Here is a 26221-nt window from a genome sequence, read left to right as displayed (position 1 = left end):
TCACAAAAAATCAAAAGAAACACAATCACAGTATGTTCACAACAAATTGTACAACATCTATCTCCTCGCCATAGAGAGAGAGAGAGAAACAGAAAGAGAAAGAGAAAGAGCGCGAGCAATCGCAAACAAAGTCTAGTGTTTCGATGTAACGTTGGTGCGCTCCAACCCAATACTGCAATATGCTTGCCATGGCTACCGTGGTGGATATATATTTTCAAGCCATAGCAAAGTGTTGACAGCGCTACCGGCTCGACATTAACCTTTTTCCTATGGTTGCTTCGATCGCAATACAATTATTATGTTTTATTTTGTCGCCCACCAAAGCATGCCTTCCTGTGTGTGGGTGTGTATTTGGTGCGCTCGTTTCTAGGGGTTCCATCCCACCAGTTTGGCTTGTAAAAATTTATAAAAAATAACTTATAACAACAATCACCAGATCACCAACACCGCGATTCTCCGTTCCACAGGGTTTTTTGGCATCCCCGTTTCTTTTGATTTCGGTTCCTTCCCCGGTACTTGGGGCTTTGTTGTTTGGCTTTGGCTGCTGCTCAGCTCGTTAGGCATGGACCTTTCCTTTCCTTTCGTTTGCCGTTCTTTTCTACGCTTAACACACGATCCCCGCGACCAGAGGGCTCTTTTAATACCACCGTTTTACCACCAATTTGTTTGCTTAAAAGTGACGCCGCCTTGCGGCGTTGTTTAAAACCAGTCCGTTGTTACTTTACCCAAAAGCACCTAACCTGCAATATAGATAACCTAGGGTTTCTTGGAAACAGTGACAGAGAGAGTGAGTGAGTGAGAGGTAAGTGGTCATCAGAAAAGCAAAGGCACCGGAATAGGGTGAACCACGGAGCAGTGAAATCGGAAGGCATCCGGGCCAGCATAAAAGGTGGTACAGATTTCGTCGTGACACAAATGCACCGCACTCGGACCGGCGGTGATGCGCAGAGCCTAATCCTACCGCGCCAAGGTGGGGCGCCTGGGTGAGACACACGGTAATGGGTGGAGGTATGTGGGTAATGGTGACGCACGTCGACAGAGCACAGACTAAACACAGTGTCAACAAATGGCAACTCTGGATCTGGATGCACCATGGTGGAGGCGCATGGTGATCCGTATGGCACCGAGTGTTTCGTTTGGCGGTTTCCTACACATACACTATTGGCGATGTATACGGTGGTTACGGTTGTAGCGCCACCCCGAATCCCACCATCGGTAGGCCTTCGGTAAGTGCACCATCTTCAGAGAGCGCTCCTAATTTAAAACATTCCTAAAAACCCCGGCGCTGGCCATCGGTTACGGCTACACCTTTTTTGGCTTAATGTTTCTGGCATTTGGCGTCTTCTACTTATTTGCCACCGGTGAATGGGGCCTTAACTGTGAGGATTATTACAACTGGGGAGAATTGGTCTAAATGCATTGCTTCCTAGTTCGCTATATAGTTCTTCTAAAAAAACACCTCAGTTTACCCGTGGGCAACATTAGTCTAAATCCCGCCTCCCATCGGCGGGCCCCATCGCCTCGTCCTTGGGTGTACGATTTCAGCGCCCGATCAGCGCCCGATTACTGCACTCGTTTCGATGTCTGTTGGTGCGATCGCACTAGTAGTTGTTGGGGACTGAAATAGTAAATTGCTTATGGATTACTCTCCGTTGGCCGAGACGAGGACGATGTCCGGTTGCGGTAGCTTCTGTGAAGAGAGAGAGAGAGAGAGAGTGAGATGCGGGAAAGAGTCGTTAGTTAAAAAAGGGATGCCACACGCCACCGGACACGCCGCTATCGATTTGGAGCAATCTGTGCAGGTGTCTGCAGGTGTGTATTACCTAAGCAAGGTAGGCCGTTCGGCCGCCACGGGTAACCGTGGCTCGCAAGGAATTCACCCCCAAAAGGTAAGGAATAGGAGGGAAGGCCGGCAAGCTAGAGGAGTTTCAGGAACATCATAAAACTCCGATACAGCGTACTACGGTGCCGGTGGTCGCTGGGTTCGCTTCACAGTGGCGGCGGCGCAGCAAGGCAAGAGGGAATAGAGTCGGCTTTCGATTAGTTGTAGTGCGTTGCTGGGACAGAGATGGGTGTGAGGCGAACATCGAGATAAAATTACAGCTCTGTACGGTGTTATCGGACAGCAGTTACTCTTCACTTAAGTACAATCTGAAATCGGGCGGTTAGCACGGCCATTAGCACCTCAAGGACTGTTTGGGATAGTTATGACTATTGAGACACTTGGCTTGGCAGCCATTACAGAGAACCATACGTCCAAAAAGCTAACGGAGTATTGTACCTGAGTTCGAAGCGAGATTCGCTTAGTTTAGCGTTTGGTACTCCCAAGTCCGAACAGCTTTGCGCGAATGCAATGGCTGAGCCCAAGCCTGCTTAGACCGATATCCAGCAAGTCAGCAATCCAGCTTTCACGAAATATCGAGTGCGTTATGTGAAAACCGGAAATCTTTTCATATTTGCCAAAGAGTGTCCGAATCCTCAATTGCACGTCACTTCAAACACCCAAATATCCTTAAAATCTCGCTGTAGATTTTCGTCGCACGGCAGAATCCATAGCCGAGTAGGTGTCCGTAATGTACGACTTTCGATGAACGCCACGCAAACTCTGGGATGTCATCTAGGAAGGATTTGGATCTACGAAGCGAACATCAACGAGCTGAGGTTCCGCAGCAAGGCGTTTGCCTGATAATGGGTTCCGCATTTTGAGAGAAGCCTTTCTGTCAACAACTCTGAGCGGCCAGCGGGACATTGGAACGGGATACGGGGAATACAAAACAGGGAGCGATTGCTTGGGACAGGGGACAGGCGATCCATGCAGGTTAAATCAGACACCAGACATCAGAACCAGGAGCAGAGGCACTTACTTCGTGAGTGTCCCGCTCTCGTACCGCGGCGCAGCGGTGCTGGTAATACCGTAGCGAGCTTCCCGCAGGGCGCTCGGTGTCAGCAACGAGCTGCTGCGCCCATCATACGATCGGAGAGTCCTAGAGCCGCTAGTGCTGCTACCTCCGCCACCACCGCCGCCGCCGTTACCGTGCGAGTAGTCCGACGCGGACACGGTGGTCGACGAGGACGAAGACGTGATGGTGGCCCCGCCTCCACCCGTCGCTTGCTGGGGGTCCTTGAGCAGATCTAGCGCGATCGACGAGGAGGAGGACGAGGTGATATCGTTAGTGGTGGCGGTGTATTGGCCGGCGGCTGCCACGAACGACGAGCGCCTCTTCACGGGGCTGTAGCACGGGGCGTACGACGGTACGGAGGTTTCGTAGTAGGTGTTGCGTGTGTACTTCGTGTTGTTGTTGTTGATGGAGTTGCTGTTGGCGTAGCGGCTGAGGCCACCGTCGCCGTCGTCCGCCAGCTCGTCCGGGTCATCGTCGTGCGCGAGGTGACGCGATGCGGTGCGCGATAGGGACAGCGACGACGACGCCGACGGACCGTGGCGATGGACGTGGTGATGATGGTGGTGGTGTGGTAAGTGCGGGTGGTGTGCGGGTAGGTGGTGGTAGTCGGTGGCGGGCGCCAGCAGGTCGAAGCTGTGGTTGTTGCGCAACCGCACGCAATCCCGCAACGGGGCGGGTTTCGGGGTGGCCGACGTCGACGTGAGTATGCTGGTGGTGGTATGCGCGTACCGGTTACGGTTCCGGTCGCCCCGCGCACCGATCGTCGCGTAGCCCGGCAGGAGGGCGTACAGCCCCCCGCCGCCACCGTACTTACCGTTGCTACCGCCGCCGTACTCCTTGGACGGGCGCAGAATGTAGGACGTGGAGCCACCGCGCGTCAGGGACTTTTCGCGCACGGTTCCAGAGCCACCGTATGAGTACTCCTTCCCCAGGCCGTGCAGGGCCGACGAGGAGGAGGACGCCCCGGGCGGCGGGGCCAGGTTGGTGGCCGAGGCCCGTTTGGCCGGTTTCTTGTTCTCGTTGAAGCGCGTGTAGAAGCTCTTGCGCCGGATCCGCTCGATGACGCTCTCCGTGTCCGGATCTACTGGGGAGACAGAGGGCAGGTGGGGTGCTTGGGTTAGTCGCGAGTGGCGCCTCGACACGGACGACGCGGCCGGCGACGACCCGCTGCCGCCGCCGCCGGCGTTCAGTCTGGTGTCCTGCTGGTGCTCGTCCGAGCACACCGACCAGCTGTCAAAGTAGAGCTCGCGCTCCTCCGACGGAGATTGGAACGTGCTGGACGAGGCGTCGTCGTACGGGCTACTACGCGAACCAGAGGAGTAGTTGGTGATGCTGTCGTACGACGACGGCGTCAGCGCGGTGTTGTTGTTGCTGTGGTTGGCCATGCTGTTAAAGGTCGAAAGCCCCAGTGTCCCGTCGCAGGGCATCGTATTATTGTTATTGGCCAAGAACACTGGCGGGCCGTTCGGATTGTACAGATAATTGTTGTTGTTCTGGTTGTTTTTGTGGTTTAGGTTATGGAGGCTGTGGCCGTTGCTAGGCGCGTGTTCGTGCTGACTGTGTGCGTGAGATTGGTGATTGGCTGTCATTGGCGACGTTGACAGCTGCTGCTGCTGCTGCTGCAGACGCTTCAATTTCTCCGTGGCCGAGTGTACGGCCTGCTCCAGATCGATCGTCAGCGCGCGGACATTCGAGCGGGCCCGCCGTCCCCTCCGATCCGGCTCTTCGCGGGGAGCAGGAACCCCGACCCCGGTGGTGCCACCGGTCCCGTCGGTATGTTCGGCACCATCGTCCCGGTGGAAGCACCGCGCGTCCGGCGGTGGTCCGGTGCCGTCCCCTTCCGCCGCCGCCAGCACGCAACCGGGACAGCCATATTTGACCGGTATCTGCGACGACTGGGCCAGCGACTGTGCGGATCGTAACTTACGCTGCTGTTGCTGTTCCGTCGCCCCCGCCGTCATCGTCGTGGCCGCCCCGTCCCCAGCGCCGTTCGGGGGTCCCGGCGGTATCACGGTGTCGCTGCGTGCCCCACCATACACCCGGACACGGGCACGTTCGACCAGAGGCGGGCCATCAGACTCCAGCACACCGGCCGCCGTCGCAGGCCGTGGCGCCATCGCGATGTGGCTAGAGGACTTGGTATTAAGAAGACGGTGGTTAGTGCGTGGTGCCGAAGACGACGACGAGGAGGAGGGTGGCGGCGGCTCCTTCTCGAACCTCCGGAAAAGCCCCAGTACCTTCGTGACGCCGCACCGGTTAAACGTGCCCGGCATCTCCTCCACGCTCACCGCGCGCTTGATCAGCGTCGACTCGGTCAGTCCGGCGGCGTCGGCCGCCCGCGGACCGACCGACCGCTCGCGCAGGTTCCGGATCACCGTGTCGATGCGGGATTTCCGCCCGCCGGGCGCGACTGGACCGCCGTTCTCCTTCGCCAGCGCCGTGGGCACCATCGCGGGAACGGCCGGATCGGGCAGAGTGGCATCGTCCGCGACGGCACTAGCCGCTGTCGCCGCCGCTGCCGCAGCCTTCCTCTCCCTGCCGGCCTTGGTGCTGGTGTCGCGGAACTTCTCGAAACGCTGCCCAATGCTGGCCAGGAAGCCCTTCTGCTTCACCTTCTTCTCCGGCGACTTGGATCGCTGCTTCTCCGTCGCTGCTTCCGTCGGCTCCGGGGACGTGACTGCACCGTTGACGCACTTCCCGTTCGCCGTCTCAGCCGGAGCGGCACTCTTGCTATCTGCCGCCGACGACGTCGCCGCTGTCGACACCTTGGACACCTTCTTCACGATCCGGATCACCTTCTTCACCTTCTTCGGTGGCGGGTTGGTGGTAGAAGCCGGAGTAGAGGCCACCGCCACCTCGGCGGGAGTCTTGTCCGGTGTCGGGTCACGGACCAGCGGCGGCTGCGGCGGTGGGTCCTTCGGTGGCGAAGATTTCGTCGCCGTCAGTTTGGATGAAGGGAAACTTTTGGGGCGCGCAATTTTACTCCCCGCTGTCCCGCTGCCGGTGGTGCCGGTCCCCGCGCTTACGTCTGGTGCCGTCGTCGTCACATCCGCGGATCCCTTCACGCTTGACTCAAGCGCCGGATCGACTGCCGCCAGCGACAGTTTCCCTTCCGGGCCACCGGCCGGATCCTTGCACGGGTACGAGCGGGGTCGTAACAGTTTCGACTCCTTCTTCGGAGCACCACCCAAGGTTGTTGTCGTCATCGTCGTGGCCGTCGTCGCATCCGTCGACATCGGGTCAGCTTTCTTCACCTTCTTCACGGTGGACGGCGGCTCCGAATTCTCACCACCGACATCAGCCGCCGGTGCTTTGACCACCTTCACCAACTTCACCTTCTTCACCTTGACCGTTTTCTTCACCGTAGGTCCCGCCGTCGCCGCCGCCGCCGCCGGAGTACTGTCCACCGCTGCGCTGCTGTTGGTGTCCAGGACCACCGTCGGGGTCGCTGGTTTCGGATCCGCATCCACAGGGCCCTCACAGTTGGGACATGCTCCAGTGCTGGCCGGCGTCGACGCCACCACCACCGCCGGTTCCGCGTCGGCCTCAGTCCGCCGGCCACCAACATTGCCGCCCATCAGGGACGTCAGGTTCGTCAGGTCCTGAAGCTGCTCCTGCAGCAACGACAGAGTTTCGGCCGCCGATAGCGGCGGTTGCGGCGGCGGTGGTGAAGCGGTGATCCGTCTCGCCCGCGGCTCCTCCGCCGCCACCACGGCCGCCGGGCCCGTCTCGTCCGGCTTCTTGTACTTCTCGAGGAAGTAGCTCAGCCGGTCGGTGACCGAATCGCTGCCCAGCTGCTCCAACCGCCGCTGCCGGGTACCTCCGCTCTCGCGCAGTGTCACGCCGCAGACGCCATCGGGCTCCACGGGCGCCGTGACCTCCACTCCTGCCTTGGGTGTATCGAAAAAGTCCGGCCTCAGGAAGCGCGACAACCGCTTCGAAGGTGCCGCGGCCGATCGGCCGGGTGTGTCGAGTGATGAACTGTGGCGGTGTGTTGGTGGTGGTGGTGCGGGTGCTCGTGTGTGTGCCACCGACAGTGGTAGGAAGGCCGATCCGCGCGGACTCGGCAACTCGTAGCGCGCAGACGTACCGGACAGGTCGGAGTAGGGCGCCGCCGATCCGTACGGGACGTACGTGGTGCCGTTGGTGCCTCCGTCGTCCTTGGTCTGATAGCCGGGCGGTGGGGAAAGGATGTCCCGCGGTTGACTGCCAGCCCGACGACCGTCGTCCCCAGCCGTGCGACTACCGGCGGCACTGTTGCTGTAGCTGCGCCGGTACAACCGCTGCCCCGCAGTGGCTGCCGCTGCCGCTGCCGTCGCCCCCGCCGGTCCACCCTGCATCGAGAGGGTCCGCGACAGCTTGCGGGCCTGCTGCGGTGGCAGCTGGGCCAGCAGCTGCTCCTGGACGCGCTGCGACAGGGCGGGCGTAATGCTGGACAGCGTCTCCAGGTCTCGCTTCGACAGGCGCAGCTGCGACAGATCGAGATCACGCAAATCCAGGTTCTCCTCAGTCGCCGCCGCCGCCGCCACTCCAGCGCGACCACCGGCACTACCTCCGCGGATTCCTCCAACGCCACCGTCCTCAGAAGCAGTACCCCCAGCGGACCCGTCCCCCCCGTGCGGCGTCACCGCCGCCAGCGCGGCCAGGTCCTTGTAGATGGAGGAAGGAAGGTTAGATGACGGGGGTTGATGATGGTAGCTGTGCCTATGGTTAAAACTACTTCGCATGGGGCTGCCATTGGTTGTTGCTGCTGTTGGTGGTGGTGGTGTTGTTGTTGGTGGTTGATGATGATGATGGTTGTTGGTAAGGTGGTGGTGTTGGTGGTTGCTGTTGCTGTTATTACTACTATTCGTTACATGATTATTTTGTGCTTTGAGTCTAGTGCCTAGAAGAGACGGAAAAGGGTGGAAGGACAGCGATGGTGGTAGACAGAGACAGAGAGAAAGAGAGAGGGATGGAGAGAGCGAGTGAGAGCGAGCGAAGGATGGGTTGGTGGAGAAAGTGCGGGATTGGGCCGGGAACCGGGGATCGTTTTGGAGTGTCAGGTTGTAAGAGAGAGATAGAAAGAGAGAGAAGAGAGAGAGAGAGAGAAAAAACGAATACAGTTTGCACGAAAACGGGAAATAAACAATTTAGCAACAGCCAAAATGTAATAGAGAGAGCACGCCTCACTGTGGCAGAGAGCAGGGCGACGGGTGGCGTGGCCGAGGTCACCGAGGGGGGCCCACAATATGTACAGCAGCAAAAGGATTGACCAATTTTTCGACTCTCACCGGCCAACACTGGGAACTATCAGGCCGGGTCGTGTTGGGGGTGATAGAGGGCAGGATAAGGCGGGTGGAGAAGGGGAGCTCGAAACATGATGGTGGTACAGCCATGATGATGATGACGGAGAGAGAGAGAGATTAGTGTCGGACCACCCTTAGACTTACCGGTGGCCGGCTCTGAAGGCCTTGTCGGTGCACCCCCCGGAACACCAAACGGCCACCACAGATCCCATACGACTTACTGGAGTTGACTGGAGTGTTAACACCGCGAAACACATGAAACAGAAAACGGCATGCAACGGTGGCCGGGAAAGTACATCCCGTCGGGGTGGTCAAACAACACTCATGAGGCGTTCTACAAGCGGAAAACTAGAGTTCATTTCAATCTACCGTGGGACATGCCACCACAGGTTCATCATTACAGTGTTCCGGCGGTCTTGGGAATTTGTCTACGGATTTTTATTTGCAATTTCTCGGCAGCTGGCAGAGAACGGGTCATAAACAACAATTGTCCGTTTGAGAATCTATTTTCCACACACACATAAAGATACACGATTCAAACACTGAAGGGCTACAAAAATGTTACTTTTAAATGTTGTTTAACTTGACCATATTTAGCAATAAATCAATAAACGAAAGATCAATCAAGCTATTTGGAGCACACTGTACTGAAACGGTTCAACAAACATGCACTGCGATTCATGCCCGGACTCGGGCGCTCGGGCCACTCCATATCTCTGTGGCCATTGGCGTTTTGGTTTTTGATTGTTTTTATTTCTGGATCCTGGGCTTGTGGCTCGTCCGTAGATCGCCACGATCTATCTCTAGCATAGCAATTCGTTCCCAATGCCCCAACAGCGAACTTTTTGGCTTATTTTGTGTATAAGTATGAAACCCAGTCAATTTAGAGCCTCATCATAATGCCCAATTGGCAACAAAGGCTTTTAACCCGAAACAAAACAAATTTTGGTCTGAAACTCGCGTTTGAGGAGCAAAACCTTGCGGGCCAACTGAATGTGGCTTGTACAACGGAATGCGTGATGGGAAAATCCGGCATGAGAAAATCCAGAGGATCCGAAACTTGAGCTCCGCATGAACTGAACGAAAGACAACAGGACACTCCAAAACTCAGATGTGTCACGCTGCCCGCCAGATACAAAAGGAAGCCACCTCTGCATCGGATTGTAGCAAACGATGAAAACAGATTCTGTGTAAGTCCCCGAGAAGCATCAACATCAGATGCCCGGGTGGAAATCACTATGGACGGAAAACAGTACGCAGTGTTTGGTGGGATCGGTAGAGTTTGGTCTACTACGACCTTCTCAAACTGATCTACTCACCTTTTACACCTTGCAGGGACAGGCCCTTTGAATTCTTGCGAAAATTTGGCAAAATGGCTTGAAATGTATGGAGTTGCTTCAAAAAGTTCTTTTGACGTGGCACAAATTGCCCCCGAGAGGACCAAAATGTAAGCAATGGCAAACGTGTGTTTTTCCGTTACAAAACTACGGTTTCATACTTATACACACCTTATCACCGGGCAATGGTCGTTGGCCAAAAGAAGCAACGCTATTCGCTAATCGCTAAGAAGCGCACCGGGCTAAGGTGGTGGTGTTTGCAAAGGCACGGACTCAAGGCTCGCTTAGAATTAACAACTTTTCTCTCTATCGTCTATCAATTTTAGTGTTGTCACTCGTCAGTGGCCACTGCTGGCCGGCGTAGAGCTTGCTGTTGAGGTGTTCAGCTGTGCTGGGAGGAAGAATTCGGGTTGGTAGTATTGGTTTTGGTGGCATTGTTGTTCTTGTTGTTGTTGTTGGTTGTGGTGGTGGTGGTCGTATGGATGTTGGGGTCGGTCGCGGATGGCGTAGCAGAAACGGTATGGGAGCTACTGGACGTACTGGGTTTGGGTACATGAGATAACGTAACGCGGAACCCAACTGCAATCACATGAAATTAAACAAAAAAAAAGAAGAATAACACGCAACCATATGAGCACGTAAAAGGGACAGATCAACGACAATGCGGCGTAAGAAACTAAAGTACTTGATCACAAAAGAAGGACAAAATGGCAACAGTAAACGAACAACAAAAACAAAAGACAAGAACACGATGAGACACGACTATGGTAAACAGAACGAATGGACTGGCCATGCTTGGGGGTGATAATGACAAAAATGAGCTCATGGTATGGTCAAACGTGACTGTGCGCCGTGTAATGTTGCATGGTTTTTCTCAATCGATTTGAAAGACCGTCCTTGTGTGTTAAAGTAATAGGTTCCAGGTCCGTCTAATTATTCTAGGGCTCCAACCGTGTGGAACCAAATTTTGGATCGCTTTCAGTGAGCCGAACTCGAATTGTTTCCCTACCAAAAACAACAACCGTCGCACAACACTCAGTTACACTATCAACCCACACTATTCTTCCTCCCGGGATCCGGGAGAGGATCGAGGAAAAAAACAGCAACAAAACAAAAACCAAAAGACCAGAAACACAGAAAAATGGCAACAAAAAATGGTGAACACAAAAAACAAGAACAAATAATAAACAAACAATCGAAAGCACACAGTTGTAAAAACAAACGGAAACACACAAAGAAAGTACGCGGCAGACAGATGGTTAAAGTTTGACAGAGTAGGAATAAGGTGGCGTTGCTGGCTGGCCGGCGCCGTAGTGCCAGCCCAGCGCGATCGGTTTCTTTCGTAACGAAGCCTCACGTCCTTTTGACCGTTCAACCAAAAATATTCCTTTAGTTAACCTCTCTCGCTCTGTCGCGCTCTCACTCTCTCTCTCTCTCTCTCGATGCCAGTAAAGCCGGCTACATCGGAGCTGTGTGTCTGTGGGTGAGTTTGAGATCTTGATCTGTTTGCGTCAATTTTCTTCTTACTCGTCGAGCAAACTTTAACCATCTCTCTCTTCGGAACTGGATGTGAACGCAACGAAAATGAAAAGAACAACGTTTCCACCGTATCGATCATCTCGATCGTTTCGCTAACAGCACCTCTCTACCGAGCAAAAGAGCGAACCTCTAGCATTTTACGCGTGAAATTAGTTATAATTGACGCTCAACGAAAGAAAAAAACTAAAACACTACCGGAAAGCGTTAACGAAAGAAACTGAAACTGACAAACTGCGCTACGTGTGAGAGGATTAGCAACTAAACAAATATTTTCGATTGAGTCGGACACTGAGTCGAAGGCTCGCGGCTAATAGAAACAAGTAAGAACATGGCCCATTCCGAAAGGAGGGCACATTGTTTAGGGACAAAAAATTGCTTTATTTAATTGACAAATTGCTTGCTTCATCACATCACAAACGATGCGCGCGGGCTCCTACCTAAACCCGACACGGTGCCGGTGCCTCTCCCTAGTTTGAGTTGCTGCCTCGAGCAACCCCCGTCATAGTGTTCTAAGTATCCTTCACAATCCTTTTCCCTGCGCTATCCGCACCATAATCATCATCATCATCATCCTCATCAGTATCGGGGGCATCGTCGTTCTCGTGTGCTAACCCCACACTATTAAGCGGTTGGAAACTGTTTTCTTTTCCATTTTGTTCGAGTTCAAAGTATGCAAAAATGATAAAAAAAAACAACAACAACCAGTGACACAGGAAGTATATATGTATGAGAGCAAAAAAAAACAAAACCAAAACGGACTACGAAAGTACTACGGTCACAATCCAAACATCGCTTCAACCGCCTTTGAGTTACATTTTACTGATGCTCGTCTAATAAAGTTTGTAGTTTTCATGGTGTTGTTGTTGCAGTGCAGTGTTCGGTGAGTTCTTCTCGTCGACACAGAGTACTTGGCGAAACATCACGAGTATCATTAAAGTATATACCATATAATTATGTGTGTAGGGGCGAAATCAATACCATGTCAAAAAATAAAAGCAAACCACGTTGTTGCAAGGTAATATGAATAAAGCAAATTTCAACAATCAACTAGCATCAATGAAGTAATTCCTATGGACCTGTAGACACTGGCACAAGCCTGTAAGCGATCACAAACTACACGCGAAATGAATCGTTTGCTCGGCCCCTCTTACATCCCGATTGTCTCTAGAGGATTTCAATTGTCTTACGTTAAAAGCAACGATCTGCCGTTTCGCGTCTATTCTTCTAAAGGGCTGTACTGTTGCGTTTGACTCTCAAAACGAGGAATTAAATCGGATCAGTAATGTTCACCGCTGTTTCTGCTTAAGATTGTGCTACTCAGATGCGTTGGGTTGGCGCGTTTTCCGCTTTTTGATTCTAGTTTAGAGCAAAAATTTGAAGCGTTTTGTTCCTTCTTCGGGGGAGTTCGTTTGGTTTGGTTCGGGTTGAAAAATGGAAAATCAAAAAAATGATATTGTGAGGCGAAAACACACATGAACAAAAATAAAAAAGAAGAAGAAGAGAACGGGTTATCATCATAAAAAAAGAAAAAAGGTAAACGCAGATCGCGGACGCAGATCGTAAACATAATTGCAAACGGGAGCTAACGGTAAGAACCTATCGCGTGTAACGAACAACACCTACTTAAAAAGGCTACGATATTCACCTCTTGGAAGTGTGGCTCCGCTGCGCGAAAACATTGAATCGATGTCCGTGCTCAAGTCCCGCGACATGCTGTGGCGCCAAGCGTTGGCGTTGGCGTCGCCCATGTGCCTGCCGCGAAACCGCGAAAGGAGAAAACGGAGGATTAGTGCCGAAGGCTTACGCTCATGCTTTCCATTTTCTTCTGTCCCACACACAGATCGGACATATAGTGGAAACAATCTCAATAGCTACCTTGCAAAAGGATCCTGATGCCAGAAGGATGGCTGCGCTTGGCGCAGATTGTTCATGAAGCGCGACGCTGGGAATCTCGACGAGCTGGCATCATTCACGTTCAGCCGATTGGTGAGAGCGCGAACCTGACGTGCACAGTCCACAGGGAATAAAGGAAATCAAACCCAACCTTCGATGCATTCCGCGTGCCACAGAATCTTACCCTTGACAGGAGCGTAGAGAACAGATTCTCCGCAGTCAGTATTTCGAAACCATCGTCATCGTCTTCCTCGCCCGAGCTGGCCGAATCGTTCGGATCCGTCTGCGTTCCACGCTTCGATGGCCGGGAGCTCCTGGAAATGGCAAAAGTCGAATGGTCACAAACCGTAGCAAATAATCAGCCGGCAACGCCGTACCGCAGTCGATGCATCATGTGGAATTTCGGTTCCTCAGAGTCACTATCACGGCCCAGGGAAGTGTGGCGGTTCAGTCGTTGGAAGGAACTCGTATCGGTCGGCTCGTTGTCGTTTTCCGACAGCAGAGACCTGAGAGATTAAAATAAACGTTAAGCCGTGTGCTGATTAGTCATCATTTGATCGTTACGATCGTTACCCCAATCGCCGAGGGCGTCCGAGGCGCGGCTTCATGGCCGGGAATCCGGCGGCTCCGATGGCCGACGCCGAGGACGCGTTGGATTCGGATGGTTCGAGGCTGTTGGCGCGCGGTGTCACGAACCCACCGCCTTCGACCGCGATCGGTATGATGAACTCGCGCGGGCTCTTCTTGATCGGCATGGTGGCGTTGCTGCTGTTGCTCACACTGCCCGCCATGTGCTGGCCGGAGGCGGTCGCTGATAGGCCACCCTGCGAGACGGTGTTACTGTCGGAATCGTTCGACTCGTTCGTCGACTGTCGCGAAAGTGTGCCCCGCTGCGCTGGCTGCGCACCGCCGTACGTAGGGCGACCGTAGGTCGGCGGTTTTTGCTGACCAAGATCGCGGCCTTGCGGTTCCAGGCTGTTGGCCCGCTGCTGCTGCTGGTACGCCATCGGCACAAACGCGGGTGGCAGATCGCGCCCGATCGGCGCACTGCGCAGATCCGGAATTTGGTGCTGAAATTCGGTCGAAAAGCGCATCGGCGCAAATGCTGACGACTGCTGCTGCTGTGGGACTCGCTGTTCGGGCTGGAAAATAGAGAGCACGGATTAGAGAGTGGCCCCAAGTGTTATGACGGGTAGTGCCTCACCTTTGCCGGTCCATCTCCGGACACCTCTGATGGTTTGTTGGCGGACAGCTTTCGTCTCGGCAAGGTGGCCGATTTGAGCGTAATTTCCGCGTGCGATGTTTTGGTTTCGTCCTTCGGCGGGCTCGGAATACTTCCCATCGATACTTCTGCGGACGAAAAACGTACGGGGGTTAATGATGCCAAAACGGTCACGCAAAATTAATCACTCTTGGTACTTACTCCTGGGGGTGGACATCGTATCGCAGCGTGGCTCCACCGTGTCCGCGCCGAAGCGGTAAGGTTTGTTGATGCCCAGCGTACCGGTCGTGGAGCGGCCGTTGGCACCGAACGGCATCGGTGGCTTGCGTAGCCGCCCGATCGGTATGGCGTTGCCGATGATTTCGCGCGCATTCTTCAGCTTCCGCTCACGCTCGCCTTCGTCCAGCATCGAGAAGCTCTCCGTGCGCGAACAGAGCTGCTCCATGGTCGGTGTCGACGGTGCACTCGTGTCCGGTGTGACCGGTTTCACCTTGTTCAGTAGCGCGATCGAGTTCTCCATCGAACGGCGGGCCTCCTCCAGCGAGAAACTGCCGACCGAGCTCTTGGAGTCGCTGTCCTTCACCTCATCGTCCGACTTGGACTTGGGCGGCGGCTCGACGAGCGGCTGCGACGACTGTTGGAAGGCTGACGAAATGCTCTTGGTAGGTCCACTGCCGACGGTGGACGGTGGAGTAGCCACCGGTGAGCTCACTTCCTGGCTGCCGCCATCTTTGCGCTGCTGGAGCTCCAGGGTCGCCGGCGGCGGTTTGGTGAAGGTGGCCGACGAACTGAGGCCCGTTTTGCGCTCAAACTCTTTCTTGTAGTTCCCGACCGTTGGCACGCCGCCGCCCGGCAGCACAAACTTCTTGAACTTCTCGTTCCCGCCCGGCTGCTGCTGGTTCATGTTTTGGAACTTTTCCGCCGTCTCGAGAATGCGCGACTTGCGCCGCTCGGCCGTGCGCGCCAAGCTCTCTTCCGGCAGGCTGCTCTTGCGTTCTACGCTGGTCGATCGGTGCACCGCACTGCCCGGTTCCCCTTCGGCGGCCGCCCCCGGAGCGTTCACCGCGTGGATTGCCGACGTCAGATCGGTGGTTTTATTCTTACCGAACACCTTTCTTGTTGCGACCGGGAAGGCAGGTTTCTGTTCCGGTTCCGGTTTTTCCAGCTTCTCCAGCTTCGCGCGCACACTGGAGACCGTTTTGTGGGTGACATCAGTGGCTGGAACCGGGGACTGCGCCACTCCATTCGACGGTGTATCGGACGGTAGTGGTTCCGGCTGCTGTTCCGGCGGCTGCTGTAAGCCACCGGCAAGCGGTTCCGAGTGCGGCTGCGTGGCGGCCTCCAGCAACAGTTCGTCACACATGTTCTCGAGGTTTTGCAAATCATCCAAAACTTCCTGCGCTTCGAACTTGTCCGCCACGGGCGACTGCGTGGCGTCGCTGCCAGCGCCGTCCTCCGGCCGGAACGGGCTACTCGGGTCCGTTGATTGCGCCGGGATCGGATCAGAGCCTATCGCCGCCGCCTCCTCCAAGTCCATCACCTCGGGTATGCGCGGATGCGAGGGCGATGGGTCCGCTTTGTCCTTTTTCTTCACAGCTCCAGTCGCGTTCTCGGTCGACACCGTCGTTTCGAGCTTACGCTTCGTCTGCGCCGGACTGCCGGTCGCCGCTTCCGCTGGGGTGATTGTCCTCGTCGGCGACGGCATGAGGGCGGCTTCGCCACCGGCCGCCACCATGTCGAGAATGCGCCGTTCCGCCTCGGTGCCGCCCATGTCGACGATCGAGCCCACCGAATGGCTTCGCTGGATGCGATCCTTCGCCTTGGACGCCTCGTCCTGCCCGTTGCCGACCAACAGCTGGTCCGCCGTCACCGACGGTGGTGCCAGCGAAAGCAGCACGTCCAACCGGACCGGCGTCTGATTGGCCAGCTCTTCGGCCAGATCAAGGCACGACTCATCGTAGCCCTCGTTCACCCACCAGTGGTTGCAGATCTGTTCAACGCTGGCCCGCTGCCTCGGGCACACGGTCAGCATTTCCCGGATCAGTGGTGACGCTCGGGACGGCTTCTTCGGCTCGAAGTAATCGCCCTGGCTGATCTGCTTGACCAGCCGCTTGAAGTTGGCACCATCGAACGGCATCGCACCGTAGACTAGAGTGTAGAGGAGCACGCCCAGCGACCAGCAGTCCACCTCCGGGCCCTGGTACGGCGTACCCTTGACGATTTCGGGCGACGCGTACAGTGGCGACCCGCAGAACGTGGCCAGCAGCCGCTGCTCGTCGAACACGTTCGACAGCCCGAAGTCGGCGATCTTGGCGTTCCCGTTCTCGTCGAGCAGAATGTTTTCCAGCTTCAGATCGCGGTGACAGATTTTGTGCTTGTGACAGTAGTAGATGGCCGTCGACACCTGGCGGAAGATGCGCCGGGCCTCCTCCTCCGCCAGCACTTTCCGCTCCGACAGGTAATCGTACAGCTCGCCGCCGGCCGCAAACTCCATGACTAGTACCATTTTTTCACGGTTTTCAAATACTAGACAAGAAAGAGAAGATGAATTAAATAAGATAATTTTTCGTAGAAGAGAAATCTAATGCGTAGCCGCCCTCGTCCTCTCGTTCTCGTCGTCCTCTTCCAAAGGCATTCAATTTCGATTTATTTGTGACATAATGATCCAAAATGTTCAATACATAAATAATTCGTCCCTGAAGTTAGGACGTTCAACGAGGAATACTTAGAAATACAGAAACGATTACTTTTAAAAGAATTTTAAAACTACGACTTGGATTCATGGTGGAAACCCCGGTGGTTTTTGTTACAAGACCGACGCAGTTAGTTTCAACAAAAGTTTTTAAACAAAACACCAATTTTTGCCACTTTTCCTATATCCTATTTCCGAAGCCACTATTTCCTATTTCCTAAGTTTGAATTGCCCATTGATCATTTTGTGAGGACATTCCGGCGATTCAAGCGGCCGGAACCCGAACTCTTCTGGATATTCCTTCCGACGACTACAAAAAATCAAACGATTAATGATTTCGAATAAAAATTAAGCCGCTAACCAAAACCGAGTGTATTTTTTATTGCGGTTACGGAGGCAGGTTCGTCATTTTAAAGCCATACTGTGTAGTCTGCCCGGACCGACGAACGCGCCTTTAACGCAAACCCCACCGTAGCCCAAATTCAAAGCTCCATTCGTTTGATAATCAAATCAAAGCGCACATACACAGCCCGAGAGCGATCTCAGAGCCATTGAACAAATTGGGATGATAAAATATGCTACAGCCACTCTCTCTCTGTCCATTATTAAAGTGGTGTGCCGCACACATCACTTCGGCGAGGAGGAAACTTGGAGATTATCATTTAATCATAGAAAGGCACACTCTCTGGTCGGAGAAGCTCCGGGAAGCACCGGCTTACTCGGCACCGTCACAAATGGAGCAAAAACTAATTACATGCCTCCCACACAGACACACGACCAAGGACCTCAGGTTTTCCGAGCTATTTCGAACGACGCCGGCTTCCGGTTCGGGCCGACCGTTCCATTTGCGTGACACCTCAAGGTCAAGGGACCCACCGACCCTCCGACGACCCCAAAAAATGAGCCCGGAACAAAACCAGGACAAATTGGCCCACCCATCCGTTCGGTGCTTACCTTCGTAAATGTGTATTATGTTGGGATGCTGCACGGAGCTCATAATCTGCACCTCGCGCCGTATCCGAATGAGATCTGCTTCCGTTTCTATTTTGCTCTTCTTGATCGTCTTAATGGCCACCTCCTGGCCGGTTTCCTTGTTGATGCCGAGCTGCACCTTGCCGTACGTTCCCTGACCGAGCTTTTTGATGATGTCGAATCTGACACCGGCCGACACCAGCAGCAGCACGACACCAGGCGACATCCCGTCGTACACGGGACATAAAAGCGGGACAAGGACACGGTCCCCGGAACGGTTCAAAAAGAGAAAGGGGGAAAGAAAAAACGGAACGAAACGGAACAATGGATGAAAAATTGAATCAAATTCAGCCATTCACAAACTCCGGCCCCCACAAAAACCGGTGGTGGTCCTCCCTTCACGGATTGTGTGGGAAGGACAATGGGGTCCCGGTTTTACCGGCTGTACTTTTTCTTTTGTTTTTCGTCCACCTTTTCACGCGAGGCCCCGGGTTTGGTTTGTTGGAAAACTTTTCCGCTTACCTCTGGCGAAGCTTTTTCCTGTGGTTGTTCATCTTCACCGCGCCCGTGTTCTCGATGCCGCTCATAATGTTCTCTATCGACGCCTTCTGCGGTGGGTACTGTTGGGGCGAGGGCGGCAGTGCCTCGCCGCCCTCCACCTGCTCGCCTATCACCATTGTCGTTGCGTTGCGTTGGCTGGCGAACAATTACAGGCCGCCCCAGCGACACTAGTATTTTGGAACCGGAGAACCTGTCCCACCAAAGCTGAGTTATGCCGTTCCTATGGCTGGCTGGCACTATGTATATTTTTCTGTTCTCCCTATCTCTCTCACTCTCTCTCGCTTGCGTTCTCTGTCTGCGTTGACCGATCCGTGGGAGTTGATCAACTTAGGTAAAAACTAGAAACAATTGGTAAAGTTTTCCCGTTCCGGTGGCAAGCGGATTTCTGTTTGCGGGTTTTCATAAATAACCGTTACACTGCACTAGCCGCCACGCCACGTGCACTCTTTGTTTGCTTCCAAATCTACGCTCTATTCCGCCGCGCGCTGGGCAGTGTCCGAAACTGTAAATTGGAAATGAAAAAATCGGTGAATTAAATTAACGAAACCACAAACTCTATGAATAAATTCAAATTGTTTTCTGAGCCTGCTCTGATCACAGAGTAGCCAGCCACCGTCATCGTTGCACTCGTGTCACTGAATGTTCCGTGTTCCGGTGCACTTCTTCACAGTCTCACTCTAACTCGGCGGCAGAGACATTCGTTTGTGGATTTTACTATCCGCGTAGTCTTTGACCAAAACCCCCCTTGAGAAGCTCAACAGACACTGAAAGCAACTGAGGCCCGTTCAGTTATTGAACACACCGTTTTCATTTTCGATCTAAGTAGCCACTATCTTTTCACCACTGAAACTCCGTCGCGGATCGTCGTCGTCACTAAAAGCCACAACCTCCAAATGTCGTAATTTCGCCTCACAAAAGCTGACCCCTTTCTAGTCAATGGAACGGTCTTGCTTTTTTCTTTTTTTCCCACGGTGCGTGTCCACTTTTTCTTGCCCTCCTTGTCGTCGTGTGCGCTCTTATCTGCTCTGCTCACTATTTCGCCAGTATCGCTTTCCACTCGTTCGCTCTCTCTCTCTCTCTCACTTCTGGTGTACGCAGCAACCGTGTCCAAAAGGACGAGAAATTCTCGAGGATGTCCTCAGGCGAAGAAAAAATCGTCACAACTTGTGACCACTCACAGCCCCCGTTTACGGTAATCGATCGATCGATCAAATATACATTCGGTCATAACATTTCGCTCCGCAGTGTGCCTGGATTACTTTTTACTGCCTGCCCATCGCGGCATACCAACACATCCACGTCGCAGTGACAGGCGCCGTCACGCGTTCACGGTCGTACGCTTGCGGCGCTGCGCTTCGGAAAAGTCCTTACACCAGAAAGAACGGGCGGCCAACCGACACCGGTTCATCGTGATCACGACCAGGCGGACCGGGCCCAAGATTTGGACGATGTCGTCGGCGCCCCCGTGCGACACACGACCGGGCCGAGGAGTGTGTGCCGCGCCGCCTGCTGCGCTGCTGCGTCGAACGTCGACGGTGTTACTAAGTACGGTATAAATAGATCGCCGTTTCACCGTCTTCATCGGACGTGTGTTTTTGGGGGTCGGTTTTCAGACGACTCGGATCGAATCGAGCGTGTGACCGCGCAGCCTGTGCCCACTCGGCCAACCGTGATCCTTCTGCTCGGGGTTCCTCGGGGTTCTCGCAACGATCGCACTCACACGGTCACGCACCACGCAGCACCCTGTGGCAACACTTTCACTCGCACACCGAGGGAGCCAGATTCGAAACGAAAAAAAGAAACACAACCAACGGCAGGAATGGAATGCAGGAGCAGGAGCAAAATCGGCCTAGTGCTTCGACTAGAAGCTTTCCAACGCGCGAAATGACGGTAGAAAATGGTGTCCACCACCAGCAACACACTATTGGTTCGGGTGGTCGGGTTCGGCCATTTTGCGACACGCGGATTATAATGGCGCCGTTAGACGGTCTGGGGTGTCTGCGATTCTGGCAACATTCGAGAGCAGCTACTACGCTGTCTACTACGATTGAATGGCTTTGCGATTGCGGTTCGCACACCCATTATGCTATCAGCGGGAGACTGGATTTTAACGGCGAACAGCACTCGATCGCTGATCCTGGGACATGAGCGATCACACTCAACACAAAAGCTGCTGGACAAACTGGACCGAACCGAATGCGCCCGAGGGTCCGGGCGACTAAAGTGAAACACTCTCGCTACACTCGCTCGCTTCGCACAGCTTTGACTGGCAGAGCCCCAAAGTCACATCATCATCATCGCACGCACGCACTCGTCGCGCCGATCGGGATGTGAGTTTGTGAGCGCTGTGAGTTTTTCACACGAGATCACGCGAGTGAGAGCGAGCGAGAGCGGGTTTTCCCGGCGCACCGACTTTTTGCACACCACGCACGGCACAGAAAACCGCCCCCGGGTTGTGGGAGCAGAGAGAAAGTTTCACGACAGAAACCGTCACTGCAGAGAGCACAAAGTGCAGAAAAAGAGAGAGAGAGAGCAATACATGAAGGAGCTTCTTCGCGAGACAGAGCATCCAGAACAGGGGTACGAACTCACAACCGATAGGGACCGCACCGAGCTCAACGCCAAACGCACACACGAGCACACAGTAATGACGATCACGTGAAGCGAGTCCACTTCAGAGGGTTAAACAGCGTACAGGGGTTGGCAAGCGAATCAGCTGCTCATCCATGGCAATCGAAGTAGCCATCCGACACTCAACTCTTTAGAGGTGATTTGCCATGGCGCTAACACCGTTTCGAATTTCTGGTTTAAACCACTTTCGTGGTCCAGTAGTAGTGCCAATTCCACTTGGAAAAAGCGTATCGAAACTCTATGGGGCCGCCAGCTGAAAATAATTCAGCCAATCCGTTCTGGCCCTGCTCGAATCGGATCCGCGTGCCAAGACACAGTGTCGAAACGAAAACAATATTTACAGTATTCACATGGGGACCGAAAGCAAGGCCGCACGTCGTACACTGTGTTTTGTCTCGCCAGGATTACTCGCCACTGGGCACATGCCATAACGTGGCCCACCATGCGCCTCCATCGCGCGGTGCGGCGTGTATGTAAATAGTGCCATGGTGCGAAATTTATCCTTTCCGCGCGTACAGCACAATCAACAATGTACAACGTCGTGTAAATAACACAGGTTGACTTCTTAATCTCCTGTTTAAAAATGCATTGGCCCCCGTTGAGATGGAATTATTAAATACGTTCCGTATCGCCACAAATAGCCACCGCGATACTTAATATTAGAATTAGTTTTAAATCGCGCGCCGAATCGCGAAATGGATTTCCCCCGAAAAGTGCGTCAAACATTTTCCAACCCACTACACTAGCCATTAAGCCACACTCCAGACTCCAGGAAGCTCTCGTGCACTCGAGTGCACCCGGACCCGAGCTCGCCCCAAAAAGGATTCGAAAACTTTGCCACCCGAGCCGCGGGTGGCACGGGCGGTGGCGAAAACACATGAGGGCATTGCATAATGGCACAACCCAACCGAACACACCTTCCGACCGCCCGCTGCTTTTCGATCGAGAAGCCATCCCGCGCGCGGGCGGTCCGTTGGCACGGAGCCCAATGTCGATGCCATTAGTGACGCGTAACGTATCACATGAGGGCGCTTTACGCGCCGTAACCACGCGCTTCACGCTTGAAGATCGCTTTTAATGGCGACGACGCAGAACCGGCGCACCCACAACGGAGTCGAAGCGCGCCCCATTAGCGAACACAGCCACAGCACACAACAAGGCACGGCCATCTCGGCCTCCTGATACCGGCCGGTTTTTCAATGTGGTGCTGCTCCGCGGAAGAAACCGCGGAAGGTGCGAACATCAAGCTGCGGAGTTTGGAGCGCCAAATACGACACGATTCGACGAAACGATTGTGAAGGATTCGTGTTTTCTCTAACCCATTGTCAGCAATTACGGTGGAAACATGTGTCGGGGGCATTAAAACGAAGGACCATTGGACCACGGCACCGCGTACACCCTAATGGCGTCCAGATGGACCCGCAGGAGTGTGCTGTTGAAGCAACAAATTGCTTTTGGCGAAATTGAAATTGAATTTCGAACGGTGAGACGGGGCAACTGCAATCTGCAATCTGCAATCGAAGGGGATTACGGAAATTGAAATTACATTCTCCCGGTCCGAGTTGTTCATTCGGCGATTTTTGTTTTCGATACTATTTCGGGAAGTCCCGACCCCACCATATGCTGGCAAAAGGGGTCGCTAACGCTTGTCGAGTAAATGTAGCATATGGAGTGCTTTATTTCGTGATTCTTCAACGAAAGTGCAAGGCTTGTAAAAGTGGCACATTAAATTTGCACTCGTCGAAAGCCTTAACCTTGAGTACGGCGTTTCATCATCAGACTGTAAACATCGTTCTCAGATTACACCCAGGATTACAGGAACTAATTAGGCCTCGCGGACGTTTAAATATTCAGCCAGCTTTTGCCCATCTCTGGGTGTTAACATTCTGGGAACCCGAGACATCTTTCTAAGCCACTAAGGATCTGTTGGGGAGCGCTCGCGCTCGCAACCCAATTAGTGGTTCCTTGCGGTTTCAAAGTATTGCCGACCAAGGCTTCGAACGTGGTTCTTCCCATTCGAGCGAAGCGAAAGAACAGCTCAGCATCAATTCGAGCGGATTTATTCGGCGCTAAGCTGGCAAACAGGGAAGCTGATACCAGCCACTCCCGTAGATCGACACATGTAGATTCGGTGTTCGCCCAGCCCAGAAAGTGAAGATTTCTCCAAGGCCAGCCGTCGGCGACAAATAAACCAGAAGTCCGCCAGACCGACGAGATTGGTGGACGACGGATGGCCAACAATCGGCGTGCAGCGGGCGTGGGCAGCGCAAGCCGCAATCGAACCGCCCTTTGCCGCCCGTTCACGTCTTGAGAATGCCTATCTGTGCCTGTGTGTTTGGCGTCGTCCTACGCAAACTTGGTCGCCAAATATACGAACGCCGGCCCCGTTTGGTGGTGGCGGCGCAAAACCTCCCGGCTTCGGATTCGAGAGTGGGCCGTCAGACTTCCGACGAGAACTTGCAACGCGACGGCGCCGGAGTGGACTGCACATTATATTTGACCGTAGCGAACTGATCGTTTCCGTTGCTGGTGCCACGATAATGAGCGCACGAACTGCGCATTTTACAATTGAGTAGGCAAATACGTTATCGAAAGATTAAAACATTTTAACGCGAACAAAACCAACCTTCAGAATTCTTTCACAGCCTATACATCATATGTTGTAGTCTATCTCATCGCACCATCCAACGGCCCACAGCCATAGTTTAAGTCTAATTTATTTGCAAATGCCTTGCCGGCCTAATGAACGATTATCGACCTCCCGCACTGAAGCCTGTAACGGTGTATAATGCTCCCACCCGAGGACCGGTGGAAGAAAACCGGTTCACAGAAAGCGCCACCAATGCGGGCCAATGCGAAAATAAAACGAGTTCCCCGAGTCCAGGCCGGGAAATGGGGATTATTACTTTCAAACCCGACATAAACCATCCTGCCGGTGTAACCTTTGCCGCTTGGTAGTGAATGGCTCACGGTGATAGCGCCTTGAAATGGACACAGAGGGGGAGAGAGAGACAGGGCGAAGATAAATATTGTAAAGTTTCATCCGAATTTGCTACTCGCATTGGGGATCTGTAATCCTTCCCGACAGGGAAGCCAATCGGTTCAACTGTTTGCCTGGAAGCGGATCAGTCAGTCAGTTTATCGTAGTCCTATCTGCCAGCTTCGTTTCCGGGTCGGAATGCATTTTAAATTAGCTGCACTCTGTCTCGGCTTCCGGTTCTCATCGTAATGATGCCACCGCGATCATCGATCCGGCAGGCATAGTTTATATCGAGCAGTTCTTTAAAATGAAACCTAAAATAAACAAAAGTAAACAAGTCAAAGTTGGCGAAATAAGAAAATCTCGTCATAAAAATAATCAAAACTAGGCCAGGCCACTTCAGAATCCCACCAGAATCGGGCGACGGTGCCACACGAAAAAAAAGCAAACAGCGCAGCGAAAGAAAATTAATAAACGATAGCCGATATTGGCCTGCCAACACACGCCACGCCACGCCATCAAATACTTAATTATGCTTCCCGCAGGTTCCACTCGGCGGCTTCTTTTAGTGGTTCCAGTCGCTCTGCGCTTCGTTTTATGCTCGAAATGAAATTTTGCATTTTCCACCCCGGCCGCCGGCCGAGCGATCGGAGCAGCCGCGTCCCGCTCCGTTCAGGCGTGGAAAATCGGTTTCCGAGCTGCCACCATCGAACCGAACTGGAACGACGGAAACCGGATAACACGAGTGCGAGCGGCGAACGGTGAATAAGAAAAGGAACCGGTAGGTCATGAGGCAAGAGGCTGCTCCTTGAGCGAAACTGGGCCAGACGCAGAAAAGGGTGGTCGTTTTCGCTGGCACTCGATAAGGCACGAACTCACGCAACACGCGGTGCTCCCAACGGAAAAAGGAAGGTAAATCACTCGGTGGCCAACCCTCGTCTGGCTGTTCTGAGCGGCGGCTATATAATGAGCGGCGGTCTTTTCCAAAAACCACCACCTCTCCGGTGGCAGTTACGAAGGGCCACGGACGAGACGAGATGCTATTACTGCTCGCAGGGTGCGCACGATAATGGCCGATTTCTCGTTTCGTTCGCGTTTGAGGAAAACGAGGTTAAGTTTCGATGAGAGGAGCAATGAATTGCCACAGCACTTCTGCCCGGAAGCCCCATGCTTGCCCGGAAGCTGCTGATAATTTGCGACAGAACGGACCGCTTTCCACAGTAAGCGCCAAACGGTGGCATAATTAATAAGATCTGCCAGCTTTACGTCAACATCGTGCTGCATTAATTAGAGCAAACTTATTTTACGTTTATCGATTACTGTCCCAAGATGGTGGAGGTTGATGAAGGCCAAAACTGTGGTGAATACATGCTTCTAACATGTTTTAAATCATATCGAATAGAATAGAGAATCCAATGAAATGTGTCGATAGACGGCGCACAAACGGACAGGGCACATGGGGAACGAACACATTCAATACAACTGCAGTTGTTATCCACTGTTGTACTATTATTCAAATAAAACCATTACCCGTCGTCAATGGCCCTGGGAGCTGGTGCTTTAATCAGAAAACCCCACACTCGAGGGCCGGCTGGCCCCCACAAGAGACCGCTCAAAAGTTTACGACCCGAACCCGTCGGTCGTTTCTTTGCAGGCAGAGTGTCGCCAACAGACTCTAAAGCCCCGCACCACTTCGGCCGATGTTGAGTACACGGCGAACTCAATTGGGAGTTCGTTAAGGCAGATGCACAGTGCAAAGGATGCTTCCGGAGCCGGAACCCGGGGACGGGGACAACTTACGGAACGTTAAAAAAACCATCGGACTGACCAATTATTTACTAGCTGATCGGCCATTAGGAGTGTATAAGTAGTAGATTGCTTTCATTTGAAGGTAACAAAAACGACGATAAATTGTTCTTCTGGAATTACTCTAGGCCAACACGCCTTAATGTCAAGTGAAGGTTTTCTTAACATTTGTACTGAAAGTTACTTTGTATTAATAAGAGGCAGCATTAAAAAAGTGAACGTTCACGTGACCGACGCAAACACACTGTATTACTGTGGCCAAAACATATCGGGAATTTATTTATAAATCAAAAATCTTTATGGCGCCAAAGTTTTTGTCCATTTTTTAAAACATACCACAAAGTTATCTTCCGGTGCAGCTTTCAATTACTCCTGCACTTTAGTTTTATATCTCTTCCGG

The 26221-nt window shown here is 53.3% G+C and overlaps 1 protein-coding gene across 1 annotated transcript; it reads right to left on the bottom strand.

Annotated features, from left to right (window-relative positions):
* Nucleotides 1-1960: 1960 nt before the first annotated feature.
* On the bottom strand, nt 1961-18520 carry LOC131206982 (uncharacterized). Its single transcript, XM_058199589.1, has 12 exons — nt 18366-18520; nt 17826-18025; nt 14381-16705; nt 14162-14307; nt 13531-14099; nt 13335-13463; nt 13142-13271; nt 12940-13064; nt 12710-12816; nt 6979-7785; nt 2865-3981; nt 1961-2057 (listed from the first exon to the last, which is right to left on the bottom strand). The coding sequence occupies exons 1-12, from the start codon at nt 18518-18520 to the stop codon at nt 1961-1963; spliced, it is 5907 nt and encodes a 1968-aa protein (XP_058055572.1).
* Nucleotides 18521-26221: the final 7701 nt, after the last annotated feature.

This window comes from Anopheles bellator, chromosome 2, assembly GCF_943735745.2.
Source record: "Anopheles bellator chromosome 2, idAnoBellAS_SP24_06.2, whole genome shotgun sequence".
In the NCBI taxonomy this organism is placed as follows: domain Eukaryota; kingdom Metazoa; phylum Arthropoda; class Insecta; order Diptera; family Culicidae; genus Anopheles; species Anopheles bellator.
This window is presented reverse-complemented; position numbering and strand designations above follow the sequence as displayed.